This window comes from Hordeum vulgare, unplaced genomic scaffold (assembly GCF_904849725.1).
Source record: "Hordeum vulgare subsp. vulgare unplaced genomic scaffold, MorexV3_pseudomolecules_assembly, whole genome shotgun sequence".
NCBI classification, from domain to species: Eukaryota; Viridiplantae; Streptophyta; class Magnoliopsida; order Poales; family Poaceae; genus Hordeum; species Hordeum vulgare.
Window position 1 is genome coordinate 4,184 of NW_025422696.1, and position 15,858 is coordinate 20,041.

General features: G+C 37.4%; 5 protein-coding genes and 2 non-coding genes across 7 annotated transcripts; 3 read left to right on the forward strand and 4 right to left on the reverse strand.

The window, feature by feature from the left end:
- The first annotated feature begins 1,076 nt into the window (after positions 1–1,076).
- On the forward strand, positions 1,077–2,646 carry LOC123422840 (ATP synthase subunit a, chloroplastic). The gene has a single exon (XM_045107743.1). It carries the CDS (start codon positions 1,472–1,474, stop codon positions 2,330–2,332), a length of 861 nt encoding a protein of 286 aa, XP_044963678.1. The 5' UTR covers positions 1,077–1,471; the 3' UTR covers positions 2,333–2,646.
- Positions 2,647–4,973: 2,327 nt separating this feature from the next.
- On the forward strand, positions 4,974–6,697 carry LOC123422837 (ATP synthase subunit alpha, chloroplastic). Its single transcript, XM_045107740.1, has one exon. It carries the CDS (start codon positions 5,077–5,079, stop codon positions 6,589–6,591), a length of 1,515 nt encoding a protein of 504 aa, XP_044963675.1. The 5' UTR covers positions 4,974–5,076; the 3' UTR covers positions 6,592–6,697.
- A 19-nt stretch (positions 6,698–6,716) lies between these two features.
- Positions 6,717–6,788, reverse strand: TRNAR-UCU. Its single transcript has one exon. It is a non-coding gene; the product is annotated as a tRNA-Arg (tRNA).
- A 5-nt stretch (positions 6,789–6,793) lies between these two features.
- Positions 6,794–9,939, reverse strand: LOC123422836 (photosystem I P700 chlorophyll a apoprotein A2). Its single transcript, XM_045107739.1, has one exon. The coding sequence runs from the start codon at positions 9,841–9,843 to the stop codon at positions 7,639–7,641; it is 2,205 nt and encodes a 734-aa protein (XP_044963674.1). The 5' UTR covers positions 9,844–9,939; the 3' UTR covers positions 6,794–7,638.
- LOC123422835 (photosystem I P700 chlorophyll a apoprotein A1) lies at positions 9,869–12,318 on the reverse strand. Its single transcript, XM_045107738.1, has one exon. It carries the CDS (start codon positions 12,119–12,121, stop codon positions 9,869–9,871), a length of 2,253 nt encoding a protein of 750 aa, XP_044963673.1. The 5' UTR covers positions 12,122–12,318.
- A 104-nt stretch (positions 12,319–12,422) lies between these two features.
- On the reverse strand, positions 12,423–15,201 carry LOC123422842 (photosystem I assembly protein Ycf3). The gene is made up of 3 exons (XM_045107744.1): positions 14,664–15,201; positions 13,677–13,904; positions 12,423–12,953 (listed from the first exon to the last, which is right to left on the reverse strand). The coding sequence occupies exons 1-3, from the start codon at positions 14,785–14,787 to the stop codon at positions 12,793–12,795; spliced, it is 513 nt and encodes a 170-aa protein (XP_044963679.1). The 5' UTR covers positions 14,788–15,201; the 3' UTR covers positions 12,423–12,792.
- Positions 15,202–15,398: 197 nt separating this feature from the next.
- TRNAS-GGA lies at positions 15,399–15,485 on the forward strand. The gene has a single exon. It is a non-coding gene; the product is annotated as a tRNA-Ser (tRNA).
- Positions 15,486–15,858: the final 373 nt, after the last annotated feature.

Here is a 15,858-nt window from a genome sequence, read left to right on the forward strand (position 1 = left end):
TATCTGAAGCAAGTTTTCAAGAAACTGCTCGAGTTTTAGCAAAAGCTGCCCTACGAGGTCGCATTGATTGGTTGAAAGGCTTGAAAGAAAACGTAGTTCTGGGGGGGATTATACCTGTTGGTACCGGATTCCAAAAATTTGTGCATCGTTCCCCACAAGACAAGAACCTTTATTTCGAAATAAAAAAAAAAAATCTATTCGCGTCGGAAATGAGAGATTTTTTGTTTCTCCATACAGAATTAGTTTCTTCAGATTCTGACGTAACAAACAATTTTTATGAGACATAAAAACCCCCATTTAACATTTAACCCTAAGGATACATAAAACATATTTTTTACTTTACTAGACTTTTGAACTTAGAACACTAACAGGTTAAATTTTAGATTTTTAAGATTTTTATTTTAATAAGTAAAACAAGTCAGTTAATTCATTAAATTAAGGTTTTGTTTATACCATGTATCAATGTATCAATGGCCAACTCTTAGTACAAGGTTCTCTCAGAACAATTATTATTTTATTTATTTCAAGCTATTTCGGATCTTTCTTAATCTTCAAAAAGAAATAAATTCCGTAATGGAATGTTAGGATGAAAAAAAAAGGAAGTGTGGAAAAAATGACAAGAAGATATTGGAACATTAATTTGAAAGAGATGATAGAAGCAGGAGTTCATTTTGGTCATGGTATTAAGAAATGGAATCCTAAAATGGCCCCTTACATTTCGGCAAAGCGTAAAGGTACTCATATTATAAATCTCGCTAGAACGGCCCGTTTTTTATCAGAAGCTTGTGATTTAGTTTTTGATGCAGCAAGTCAGGGAAAAAGTTTCTTAATTGTTGGTACCAAAAAAAGAGCAACAGATTTAGTAGCATCAGCTGCAATAAGGGCTCGTTGTCATTATGTTAATAAAAAGTGGTTCAGTGGTATGTTAACGAATTGGTCGATTACGAAAACTAGACTTTCTCAATTTAGAGACTTAAGAGCGGAAGAAAAAATGGGAAAATTCCACCATCTCCCAAAAAGAGATGTGGCAATCTTGAAGAGAAAATTATCTACCTTACAAAGGTATCTCGGCGGGATCAAATATATGACGAGATTGCCAGACATTGTGATCGTCCTTGATCAGCAAAAAGAGTATATAGCTCTTCGGGAATGTGCCATTTTGGGAATTCCTACTATTTCTTTAGTCGATACAAATTGTGACCCGGATCTCGCGAATATATCGATTCCAGCCAACGATGACACTATGACTTCAATTCGATTGATTCTTAACAAATTAGTATTTTCAATTTGTGAGGGCCGTTCTCTCTATATAAGAAATCGTTGATTAAGAATATATAGTGAATTCTTGGACAACTGCGTAGATTTATGGAATGACTTACTATATCTTTTTTTGCATAGAATTTGTTTTGCATAGAAAAAAGAAGGGGAATATTGATATATATTAGAGGGTATTGATATATATTATGATCTGATGTGCTTTCTTGGTATCCTAAATATCAAATTAATAGTTCAAGTTGCTGAGTTGAGAAAGAGATGGTTGAATCAAAAGAATTCCTTTTTTGAAGTTCAATTTTTATCAGAGGACAATATGAATATTATACCTTGTTCCATTAAAACACTCAAGGGGTTATACGATATATCGGGTGTAGAAGTAGGCCAACACTTCTATTGGCAAATAGGAGGTTTTCAAATTCATGCCCAGGTACTCATCACTTCTTGGGTCGTAATTACTATCTTGCTAGGTTCAGTTGTCATAGCTGTTCGGAATCCACAAACCATCCCGACCGACGGGCAGAATTTTTTTGAATATGTCCTTGAGTTTATTCGAGACTTGAGCAAAACTCAGATTGGAGAAGAATATGGTCCCTGGGTTCCCTTTATTGGAACTATGTTCCTTTTTATTTTTGTTTCAAATTGGTCGGGTGCTCTTTTACCTTGGAAAATTATAGAGTTACCCCATGGGGAATTAGCAGCGCCCACGAATGATATAAATACTACTGTTGCTTTAGCTTTACTCACGTCAGCGGCATATTTTTATGCTGGTCTTAGCAAAAAAGGATTGAGCTATTTCGAGAAATATATTAAACCAACCCCAATCCTTTTACCAATTAACATCCTAGAAGATTTCACAAAACCATTATCGCTTAGCTTTCGACTTTTCGGGAATATATTGGCGGATGAATTAGTCGTTGTTGTTCTTGTTTCTTTAGTCCCCTTAGTAATCCCTATACCGGTCATGTTTCTTGGATTATTTACAAGCGGTATTCAAGCTCTTATTTTTGCAACATTAGCCGCAGCCTATATAGGTGAATCCATGGAGGGTCATCATTGAATTGACTAGTTTTGGAATATAGTATTTTTTTTTTCAGCTTAGCTCAATTCATGCATGGTTCCAGATAATCTGCTTGGTTGCAATAGTTAGAAATGCGTATGAATATATAGCCTAGAGTTGTAGGAGAGAGAATAGAATAGACTATATTATGGAATTTTCAAAGTATATATGCATTAAGGAGGGTGGAGTCAGGCTAGATCTATACTATAATAAATATCCTTAATATCTATAAGTGGAGTCCTCTTTTATGCGGGTTTCCACTTTAAGCAATGATTTTAGAATCCGATTCAATAGAAAATGAGAAAATATGCAAACAAAATAGAAGAAACAAATGTATATAGGATATTGATATTATATTATATATTCCTAGGTTAGATTCATTATCTAATCCGATATATGGATATAGAATTCCCTTCTATGTAGTTCGGACAATTCACATTTCAATTTGATTTCAATTTGTACTTTTTAGTTACTTTACTTCTCCCCAATAGAGCTTAGAAGTAAGAATTTTTTGGTTGATTGTATCCTTAACCATTTCTTTTTTTTTGACACGAGGAACTACTCACCATGAATCCACTAATTGCTGCTGCTTCTGTTATTGCTGCTGGATTGGCCGTAGGGCTTGCTTCTATTGGACCTGGAGTTGGTCAAGGTACTGCTGCAGGACAAGCTGTAGAAGGTATTGCGAGACAGCCAGAAGCAGAAGGTAAAATACGAGGTACTTTATTGCTTAGTCTAGCTTTTATGGAAGCTTTAACAATTTATGGACTAGTTGTGGCACTAGCGCTTTTATTTGCGAACCCTTTTGTTTAATCCTAAAAAAAAAAGTTCTTTCGATTTCGATTAGATACTTTTTTCTTTTTTTAGTAAATTGGTATTTGCTTCCGCAATTCCAATTATATCAATACTTTATTTAATTTACTCCTATTTATTACTCCTGGAATTATCTATTTATCGGGACAGATAATACCGCATTCTAGGAAGGGCTGAGTTGAGTATGATTAATTTAGAAGATATGCTCGCCTTCTTATTTCCCGTCCTTAGTTTAGGAAAGTGGAAAGTTTTTTCCTTTTATTTTAGGAATTTTGGGAACGGAACATTTCAACAAAGGAAGCCTTTCACCGGTCAAACAAGACCTAAGACTTAATCTAAAAGAAATTACTAGATTGAATCTATTTGCATTAAAAAAACCGATCAAAAAAGGGCGAGCGAAGTAAGTGATCGAAAAACTTTGTTCTTTGTTCGTCCTATCTATAAGAGGAGAGCATATGAAAAATGTAACCCATTCTTTCGTTTTTTTAGCTCACTGGCCATCCGCTGGCAGTTTCGGGCTTAATACCGATATTTTAGCAACAAATCTAATAAATCTAACTGTAGTGGTTGGTGTTTTGATTTTTTTTGGAAAGGGAGTGTGTGCGAGTTGTCTATTTCAAGAATAGATTGGATCTATCCGGCTGCACTTTAGAATATTTTTTAGTATTTTTCGGATAAATAAGAAAAGGGTGCACGATCTCGACGAATTACTTCTGAATAAATTCAGAAATCATATGGAAGAACCATAGCATTTCGCGACTCATTGGTAAATCAATTTTGATTCTCTATAAACCAAGAATGTGAGACCATTAACACGGTTAAAGCTAAACTGCTTGAAGTCCAGGCAAAAAGAGGTACTCTTTCTACAACTATATTAGTATTAGTACCGAATTTAAACGGGAAATAGCTAATGTAAAATTTATCTGATATAGAACACTCATATCGATAAAATGGTTTGAACTATTTACTAGAAAAAAAAAGAAGGGGCACCCTGCCCTTTTTTAACCAATGCCGAATCGACGACCTATGTATAAAAAAGAGAAATTTTTTGGATTTGAAGAAAAAAAAAAAAGAATTCTATTAATTTTCATTTTCCATTTATTTAGTTAGTTTTTCTTAATGAAATTGAAATTATTAACTAAAGGGCAAATATAAATAAAGAAACAACTTTGCTGACCATGATATATTTTTATCTAGGCGGAAGAGTCCTCTTAATATTTATCTAGTCTTATATAGGTTTCGGTATATTGAAATATAAACATAAAAAATAAGATAGAGGATAGGCTCATTACTTATACTTAAAAAAAGATATGGAAATTGCTATAGCAAAAAAAGAAAAAAAGGAGCGTGAGAGCCAAATGAATCGAAAGATTCATGTTTGGTTCGGGAAGAGATCATAAAAGTTGTAAACTTACAAAATAATCTACTTTCATTAAAAGATTTATTAGATAATCGAAAACAGAGGATCTTGAGTACTATTCGAAATTCAGAAGAATTGCGTAGAGGGACCATTGAGCAACTCGAAAAAGCTCGGATTCGATTACAGAAAGTCGAACTAGAAGCGGATGAGTATCGAATGAATGGATACTCTGAGATAGAACGAGAAAAAGCAAATTTGATTAATGCTACTTCTATTAGTTTGGAACAATTAGAAAAGTCTAAAAACGAAACCCTTTATTTTGAAAAACAAAGGGCAATGAATCAGGTCCGACAGCGGGTTTTCCAACAGGCCGTACAAGGAGCTCTAGGAACTCTGAATAGTTGTTTGAATACCGAGTTACATTTCCGTACGATTCGTGCTAATATTGGCATTCTCGGGTCCCTGGAATGGAAGAGATAATTAAATTAATTAGGCCTTGAACTTCTACTTTCGTTTAGAATTTAGGCATTATTTTTCCCCTTGCTTTCGAAAAAAGAGTCAAGAAACACTAATGGCAACCCTTCGAGTCGACGAAATTCATAAAATTCTCCGCGAACGTATTGAACAATATAATAGGAAAGTAGGGATTGAGAATATAGGTCGCGTAGTTCAAGTGGGGGATGGGATTGCTCGTATTATAGGTCTTGGTGAAATAATGTCGGGTGAATTAGTCCAATTTGCAGAAGGTACTAGGGGTATTGCTCTGAATTTGGAATCCAAAAATGTTGGGATTGTATTAATGGGCGATGGGTTGATGATACAAGAGGGCAGTTTTGTAAAAGCAACAGGAAGAATTGCTCAGATACCCGTGAGTGAGGCTTACTTGGGTCGTGTTGTAAATGCTCTGGCTAAACCTATTGATGGGAAAGGCGAAATTATAGCTTCCGAATCTCGCTTAATTGAATCTCCTGCTCCAAGTATAATTTCCAGGCGTTCCGTATACGAACCTCTTCAAACAGGGCTTATTGCTATCGATTCGATGATTCCTATAGGGCGCGGTCAGCGAGAGTTAATTATTGGGGACAGACAGACTGGCAAAACAGCAGTAGCTACAGATACAATTCTCAATCAAAAAGGGCAAGGTGTAATATGTGTTTATGTAGCTATCGGTCAAAGAGCATCCTCCGTAGCTCAAGTAGTAACTACTTTCCATGAGGAGGGGGCCATGGAATACACTATTGTAGTAGCTGAAATGGCGGATTCACCTGCTACATTACAATACCTCGCTCCTTATACGGGAGCAGCCCTGGCTGAGTATTTTATGTACCGCGAACGGCATACTTTAATAATTTATGATGATCTCTCCAAACAGGCACAAGCTTATCGCCAAATGTCCCTTCTATTAAGAAGACCTCCCGGCCGTGAGGCTTATCCAGGGGATGTTTTTTATTTGCATTCACGCCTTTTAGAAAGAGCCGCTAAATTAAATTCTCTTTTAGGCGAAGGAAGTATGACCGCTTTACCAATAGTTGAGACTCAATCTGGAGACGTTTCCGCCTATATTCCTACTAATGTAATCTCCATTACAGATGGACAAATATTCTTATCGGCGGATCTATTCAATGCCGGAATTCGACCCGCTATTAATGTGGGTATTTCTGTTTCCAGAGTAGGATCCGCGGCTCAAATTAAAGCCATGAAACAAGTAGCTGGCAAATCAAAATTGGAACTAGCTCAATTCGCAGAGTTACAAGCCTTTGCACAATTCGCCTCTGCTCTCGATAAAACAAGTCAGAATCAATTGGCAAGGGGTCGACGATTAAGGGAATTGCTTAAACAATCCCAGGCAAATCCTCTCCCAGTGGAAGAGCAGATAGCTACTATTTATACCGGAACAAGAGGATATCTTGATTCGTTAGAAATCGAACAGGTAAATAAATTTCTGGATGAGTTACGTAAACACCTAAAAGATACTAAACCTCAATTCCAAGAAATTATATCTTCTAGCAAGACATTCACCGAGCAAGCGGAAATCCTTTTGAAGGAAGCTATTCAGGAACAGCTGGAACGGTTTTCCCTTCAGTAACAAATAAATTTGGCATATCTACTCTTGTTATTTTGCATGTCTACTCTTGTTATTTGAATCATGCAAAAAAGTTTTCTTTGTTTTTAGTTTAGTATAGTTATTTAAAGAATAGATAGAAATAAGATTGCGTCCAATAGGATTTGAACCTATACCAAAGGTTTAGAAGACCTCTGTCCTATCCATTAGACAATGGACGCTTTTCTTTCGTATTTTATTCTTTCTTTTATTCTTTCTTTTATTTGTTGTCTTCTTCCGAGAAAAAACTGTTAGACCAAAACTCTTTTAGGAAATCAAAAAATCCAGATACAAATGGATGATGTATATATCATGCATATATCATTAAAGAAGGAGTATGGGGCCGGTAGTGGGAATCGAACCCGCAACCCCAAGGTTATGAGACTTATGAGCTACCAAACTGCTCTATACTCTTAAACTAAAGAGGGGTAACTAGTGGATAAAAGAGGGTTCGATACGTCCCTCTACCATATCTATACAAATAGAATAGTCCATTTATACAGAATGGTAAAGAGGGCTCCTCTATGATTATCAATTCCAGAAATCCATACAAATACGAAAGGGTATTTTATCCTTACCAACTGGATCTTGTTGCACCCGGTAATAAACATTCATAAACCATTTCTCGAAGTACGTGTCCGGATAGCCCAAAATGTCGATAGTTAGCTCTAGGTCTTCCGGTCAAAAAACAACGTCGATGAAGGCGTGTAGGTGCACTATTACGCGGTAGGGATTGCAATTTTTCTCGCATTTTCGTTTTTTCACTCAAACTCAAGGGAGAAACTTTGCTTCTTATCTTTTTTTTTAAAGATTGACGAATCAAATGATATTTCTGTTCTAATTTCTGCCGCTTCTTCTCCCTCTGAATCAAACTCTTTTTTGCCATAATGTGCCGTTGCTATTATTATCAAGTATACGGTTCTAATCCTAGATGGAAAAATAAATAGAAAAAGAAATTTAAGAAGGCGGATCCTCCCTCTCTATCAAGAGTAATGAACTAGGTGCTGATACAGTACAAAAAAACAAACTAAATTAACCAAACTTGCCTGATGTTGAGGCAATCAAGAAAGCTGCATAAGTGAATATATAACCCACGGAAAAGTGAGCTAATCCAACCAATCTTGCTTGCACAATGGAAAGAGCCACAGGCTTATCTCTCCAGCGAATTAAATTAGCTAAAGGTGTGCGTTCATGAGCCCATGCTAAAGTCTCAATTAATTCCTGCCAATACCCCCGCCAAGAAATTAAGAACATAAATCCAGTAGCCCAAACAAGATGTCCAAATAAGAACATCCAAGCCCATACCGATAAACTATTCATCCCAAAAGGATTATATCCATTGATAAGTTGTGAAGAGTTTAACCATAGGTAATCTCTTAACCATCCCATCAAATAAGTGGAGGATTCATTAAATTGTGAAACGTTGCCCTGCCATAATGTGATATGTTTCCAATGCCAATAAAAAGTAACCCACCCAATGGTATTTAACATCCAGAAAACTGCCAAATAAAATGCGTCCCAAGCAGAAATATCACAAGTACCGCCGCGCCCTGGGCCGTCACAAGGAAAACTATACCCAAAATCCTTTTTATCCGGCATTAATTTGGAACCGCGTGCGTCTAAAGCGCCCTTTACTAAAATCAATGTAGTTGTATGCAAACCTAGAGCAATAGCATGATGAACCAAGAAATCCCCAGGTCCTATTGTTAAGAAAAGCGAATTACTATTCTCATTAACAGCATTCAACCATCCGGGCAACCATAGGCTTCGACCCGCATTGAAAGCGGGGCCATTCGTTGAAGATAAGAGTATATCGAACCCATATGTCGTCTTGCCATGAGCAGATTGTATCCATTGGGCAAATATAGGTTCGATCAAGATTTGCTTTTCTGGAGTACCAAAAGCAAGCATGACGTCGTTATGAACATAAAGGCCCAAGGTATGGAATCCTAGAAAGAGGCTAGCCCAACTTAAATGAGATATGATAGCTTCTTTATGGTCTAACATTCTTGCCAATACATTATCCTCATTCTGTTCCGGATTGTAATCCCTAATGAAAAAAATAGCTCCATGAGCAAAAGCCCCTGTCATGATGAACCCCGCAATATATTGGTGATGAGTATATAAAGCAGCTTGAGTAGTAAAGTCTTGTGCTATGAATGCATAAGGAGGTAAAGAGTACATATGTTGAGCTACTAAGGAAGTAATAACCCCTAAAGAAGCTAGAGCAAGACCTAACTGAAAATGAATCGAATTGTTGATTGTGTCATAAAGGCCCTTATGCCCACGCCCTAATCGACCCCCCGGAGGAGTATGCGCTTCTAAAAGATCTTTAATACTGTGCCCAATTCCGAAGTTAGTTCGATACATGTGACCGGCAATGAGAAAAATAAATGCAATAGCTAAATGATGGTGAGCCATATCAGTCAGCCACAAACTTTGTGTTTGTGGATGGAATCCCCCAAGAAGAGTTAGAATGGCAGTTCCCGCTCCTTGAGCGGTACCAAATAAATGATTACTCGAATCAGGGTTTTGGGCATAAAGATTCCACTGACCCGTCAAAAGGGGTCCCAACCCCTGGGGATAGGGTAATACATCTAAGAAATTATTCCATCGAACGTACTCCCCCCTGGATGCGGGAATAGCAACATGAACTAAATGTCCTGTCCAAGCCAAAGAACTTACCCCGAAAAGTCCTGACAAATGATGATTGAGACGAGATTCCGCGTTTTTGAACCACGAAAGGCTTGGTTTCCATTTGGGTTGTAGATGTAACCAACTCGCTATTAAGGACAGCGTAGAAAGAAATAATAGAAAAAGAGCTCCAGTATAAAGATCTTCATTGGTGCGTAATCCTATTGTATACCACCACTGATAAACCCCAGAATAAGCAATATTCACTGGACCAGCAGCACCTCCTCGAGTAAAGGCTTCCACAGCGGGTTGACCAAAATGAGGATCCCAAATCGCATGAGCAATAGGTCTTACGTGTAAAGGATCCTGTATCCATGATTCAAAATTTCCTTGCCAAGCTACATGAAACAGATTTCCGGACGTCCATAGAAAGATTATTGCTAATTGCCCAAAGTGAGAAGCAAAAATGTTCTGATAAAGACGTTCTTCAGTAATATCATCATGACTTTCGAAATCATGTGCGGTAGCAATACCAAACCAAATACGACGAGTAGTGGGGTCCTGAGCTAAGCCTTGGCTAAACCTGGGAAATCTTAATTCCATAATGCCTTTCAAATCCTCCTAGCCACTATCCTACTGCAATAATTCTCGCTAAGAAGAATGCCCATGTCGTGGCAATTCCACCCAGAAGGTAATGGGTTACTCCTACAGCACGTCCTTGTATAATGCTCAAGGCTCTAGGCTGAGTAGCAGGAGCAACTTTTAATTTGTTATGAGCCCAAACGATAGATTCAATGAGTTCTTGCCAATAACCACGGCCGCTGAATAAAAACATTAAACTGAAGGCCCAGACAAAATGAGCACCTAAGAAAAAAAGACCATATGCAGATAATGAAGAACCATAAGACTGAATGACTTGCGATGCCTGTGCCCACAAGAAATCTCGAAGCCACCCATTAATCGTAATGGAACTCTGTGCAAAGTTTCCCCCTGTAATATGAGTTACCACCCCTTGATCACTTATGGTACCCCAAACATCCGACTGCATTTTCCAACTGAAATGGAAAATGACTACCGAAATTGCATTGTACATCCAGAATAAACCTAAGAAAACATGATCCCAAGCAGATACTTGACATGTTCCCCCTCGGCCAGGCCCATCGCAAGGAAAGCGAAAACCTAGATTTGCTTTATCGGGTATCAAACGGGAACTCCGAGCAAATAAAACACCTTTCAAAAGTATTAATACAGTCACATGTATGGTAAATGCATGAATGTGATGGACTAAAAAATCTGCGGTTCCTAATGGAATCGGTAACAAAGCCACTTTGCCACCTACTGCTACTAACTCGCCGCCTCCCCACGTTAAGCTAGTACTTGTTGTTGCACCAGGAGCTGTTACGCCAGGCGCAGTAGCATGGATATTTTGTACCCATTGAGCAAAGATAGGTTGTAATTGTATGGCGGTATCCGAAAACATATCTTGTGGACGGCCTAAAGCACTCATGGTATCATTATGAATGTACAAGCCAAAACTGTGAAAACCTAGAAATATACATACCCAGTTAAGGTGGGATATGATTGCATCGCGGTGTCTAAGGACGCGATCTAATAGATCGTTGTATCGAGTAGTTGGATCATAGTCTCTTACCATAAAAATTGCTGCATGTGCAGCAGCACCGACTATTAGAAATCCGCCAATCCACATGTGGTGTGTGAACAAGGAAAGTTGTGTACCATAGTCAGTAGCTAGGTATGGATAGGGAGGCATAGAATACATATGATGAGCTACAACAATGGTTGTAGAGCCTAGCATAGCTAGGTTAAGAGATAATTGAGCATGCCATGACGTTGTTAAGATTTCATAAAGACCCTTATGGCCTTGTCCTGTAAATGGGCCCTTGTGAGCCTCCAAAATATCTTTAAGTCCATGGCCAATACCCCAGTTGGTCCTATACATATGACCTGCGATTAGGAAAAGAATAGCAATAGCTAAATGATGGTGTGCAATATCGGTCAGCCAGAGACCACCGGTTACTGGATCTAGTCCTCCACGAAAAGTCAGAAATTCTGCGTATTTGGACCAATTTAAAGTGAAAAAAGGGGTTGCTCCTTCGGCAAAACTAGGATAAAGTTGAGCCAAAAGGTCCCGATTCAAGATAAATTCATGAGGAAGTGGTATCTCTTTAGGATCCACCCCAGCGTCAAGAAATTGGTTAATTGGTAAAGATACATGAATTTGGTGTCCCGCCCAAGAAAGAGACCCAAGTCCTAATAATCCCGCTAAGTGGTGATTCAACATGGATTCTACATCTTGGAACCAGGCCAATTTGGGAGCGGCTTTGTGATAATGGAACCAACCAGCAAAAAGCATTAACGCTGCAAAAACCAATGCACCAATTGCAGTACAATAGAGTTGTAATTCACTAGTTATTCCAGATGCTCGCCAAAGCTGAAAAAAACCAGAGGTTATTTGGATTCCTCGGAAACCCCCACCTACATCACCATTCAATATTTCTTGCCCTACTATAGGCCAAACTACCTGAGCACTGGGTCCAATGTGAGTAGGATCACTTAGCCATGCTTCATAATTGGAAAAACGGGCACCATGAAAGTACATGCCACTCAACCAAAGAAAGATAATGGAAAGTTGCCCGAAATGAGCACTAAAAACTTTTCTAGAAATCTCCTCCAAATCACCAGTATGACTATCGAAATCGTGAGCATCAGCATGTAGGTTCCAGATCCAAGTGGTAGTATCAGGGCCCTTAGCTAGTGTTCTTGAGAAATGGCCGGGTCTCGCCCATTCCTCAAAAGATGTTTTTACAGGATCCCTATCCACAACAATTTTTACTTCTGGTTCCGGCGAACGAATAATCATTAACTCCTCCTCTTTCCGGACAAGACATACAAAGAGACCCGCCAACTGTCTTTTTTTTTAGTGAATCTTTGAAAGATAGATTTTGAAAGATAGATTTTGAAAGATAGATATTGTGATTAGTTCTTTTCTTTACTATACTACCACCCTTCTTTTTTTTTAGTTATTCACTGGAGCAATTATATATTAAAGTCAATCCGAGGCAAGTGTTCGGATCTATTATGACATAAAGGTTAGGTGCCTAACGGACATTGTTTATCTTGAAAAAACAAATATTTCTCGGCGTAAGAAAAAATCTTTTTTATTTTAAATTTAAGAAACTAGTGTATTTTTTTTTAGGGCATAAGCTCCTATCTATATCTACTTTCCTTGAGCATAATATAGGGTTTTTTATTTTTTATTTGATTCTAAATTCCAAGATAACTCATTAGAATTATTAATAAGATGGTTCTAATATATTAGCAATATTTAGATTGGCCCCCTTTTTTTTATTCACTTTATTACTTCTATTCTAGACCCTATCCCTATGGTTTATTCTTATGAAATATCTTATAAAATAGAAGGTATAAGAAATGGATATAATGAAATTCTTGATTCGATCTTACGACCTAATTTATTTGATTAATGGATCAACAACCAAACCATCCATTTTAGGAAAAAAAAGGAGCATGGTCTTATTCAAATTCAAAGCGCTTCGTAATCTTCAACCAGTTTTGTGCTTCAATATAATTTCCCGGAGTAAGCGCTATAGCTTGTTTCCAATATTCAGCAGCTTGATCAAACCAAGCTTCCGCAATTTCCGAATCACCCTCTAGAATGGCCTGTTCTCCTCGGTCGGAATAGGCAGTTCCTTCCCTTAGAACCGTACTTGAGAGTTTCCTACCTCATACGGCTCAGAAATTGCTATCTTAATTTCCCCTATCTTAACTGAATTCGATTTATCAAAAATCGATCCAATTTGTTCTTGTGTTAAGCAGAAGAAATTAATTACCTAAGTTTCAAACCCTAATTTTTCTCAATAATTAGTTTGATCTTTTTTCCCACCTTCAGAAGAATGAAGCATAGATAGATATAGAGCCTTCGTTCAAATTTTCTGAAAGGTAACTATCCCGGTTTCATATATGAAATCTCTATAGAATCCTTGAAAAAGACTTTTTTCCATAAGAAAGAAAAAAGAACTTACTATCTTTGGGATCTGATACTACACCGCTGCTTAATCCCTTAGTGGATCGGCTCTATTACATAAGCGGATTCCTAAATTTTGCCCCATATCATGGGATAAGTAAGCAGTTTTTTTTAGTTGTATCGACCCAGTCGCTCACTAATTGATCTTTACGGTGCTTTCTCTATCAATTTGAGAAACTTTATCCATAGAGTAGTAGTATAGGCCATACTTTCTTCGTTTTTTGATTCTCGTGAAGTGTCCTTCCTTCCTACAGCTGATAGGGAAAAATCGTTGTTTTTACGATCCCTATGTAGAAAGCCCTTTTTTCCAGTATTTACTAGAAAATTTGATCCTCTCTTTTTTTGTCTTTCTATAGTGGAGATAGTCGCACGTAATGACAGATCACGGCCATATTATTAAAAGCTTGCGGTAAGAAGGGGTTTCGTTCTAGTGCCCGGAAATAATATTCCAAAGCCTTTGTATGCTCTCCATTGCTTGTGTGTATAAGGCCTATGTTATAGAGTATATAACTTCGATCATAGGGATCGATTTCTAGTCGCGTAGCTTCATAATAATTTTGCAAAGCTTCCGCATAATTTCCTTCGGATTGAGCCAACATCCGTTACGGTCGTTCATTCTATTCAAAAAATCTCCGTTCCAAAACCGTACATGAGGTTTTCATCTCATACGGCTCCTCCCTTCTGTACATAATAGTACTAAGCGAAATAATCTTAATCTATAGAATCAAAATAGAATTAGTCCCGTCTCATTATGAACCGAAAGGGGCTGGTATTTTTCCAAGAAATCTCTAGCCAACCTTCCCACAAGAGGTTTTTCTTAACACCAATGAATTCTATTAATGCTAGAGGAAAACGATAGCTCCAATAATTTCTTTGTTCTCAACGCCTCCTATTTAGAGGAATTAGCTACTTCAACGATCTTTGATGGTTATAGGGGTATCCAAAGTACAAACCTGATGGTTGTTTGTTATCCCAACCATTCTTCCCAGCCCTGATACCGATCAGGAAAGGGGTAATTTCTACCAAAGTTTTTCTCTTGTTGATTCCTATTTCTAGGTGTAGTGCTTTTCTCCCCTATGCTGCCTACGGATACTAATAGAGTGGCCTGTAATCCATACCATACCATATCCTGTAGGTGTAACCTTTCGCTCAATACTCAAATCTACAATTGAAGTATCTGAAGCCGCATCAATCGAGGATACACGACGGAAGGAATTGTTAGTTCGCCTCACCTTCCCGAAGCGTGGGTTTGCTTGCTTTACAAATTTGGTTCTCTCTATGCCAACCCCTTTTCTTTTTCCTAAGACTGAGGTATAGGTAGGTCTAAAAAAAAGCAAAAAAAAAAAGAGTCAAATCGCACCATCTCTATAATAAGTAAATGCCTTTTTTTCTCCTGAGGTTGTCGGAATTATTCGCAATAAAATATTGGCTATAATTGAGAAGGTCTTATCAATGAAATTTCCATTTACACGGGATCTAGGCATAATTCCCAAGCCATTCTATATAGAATTGTTTTCATTCCTTCACAAAATAACATAAAAACAAACACATTCGATTCTTATAATTATAAATAGATTGATCCATATGCTCTAAATCCATATGTTTTAAATGGATAAGAGAGATATGGATTTTCCGCTCAGCTCAAATTGTATCCTTTTCCTTCTGCTTGGACACGAAGAGATATGCAATATTTGACTAAGACTGGATTTCATTCCACTTTCCTATTTCTGAACAACAACTTATGTCATCAACTATTTCGTGTTTTCAAAGTTATTAATTGTCTCATACTCTATTTTTGATTTCAATGGTGTAGCGTATCTTATGCAAACGGAATTCTAAGGTTTCTTTATTTTATTATGCAATAAGAAGAATTCTTGCATTCTCTTTTTCTTTAGTTGCGGGAGAAACCTAAATTAAAACTTTTATTTTATAGCGAGCGCAATTTCTAGTAAAAAATCCTGTATCCTTCCACCTAGATCAAAAGGAATTTTTCCAATAGAACTAGGGAACCCCCGAGCGGTTGCGGTTGTACCTGTACTGCAGGAATAAGAAAACTCGCTATTCACTCAGTTTATTTTCCATAATAAGTTATGTAGGAAAGATGGCCGAGCGGTTCAAGGCGTAGCATTGGAACTGCTATGTAGACTTTTGTTTACCGAGGGTTCGAATCCCTCTCTTTCCGTTTTTCTTAATTCATCAACGTTAAGGATCACAATGTATCAAATCAAATAGCAATTTATTCCAGTAATAATATCTTATATTATCTTATTTTTATTTAATAGAAATTAAAAATTCTCTATAGCAAATTACTGTGGTATGTAAACATAGAGGAAAAAAGCAAAAAGGATCCTAATCCTAGGGTTAATCAATTTTAGCTAGTTGATGGGAAAATACGAATTAATGGTAATGGTCTTAGGGCTATTTAGTTCGGGGAAAGGGGAAGGGGAAGAAAATTCTATGAACCTTTCCTTTTTTCATTAAGTTCAAGTCTGACGAGAGTAATATTCTACAACTAACAACTCATTTATTTTGAGACCGACCCACTTCCTATCTAG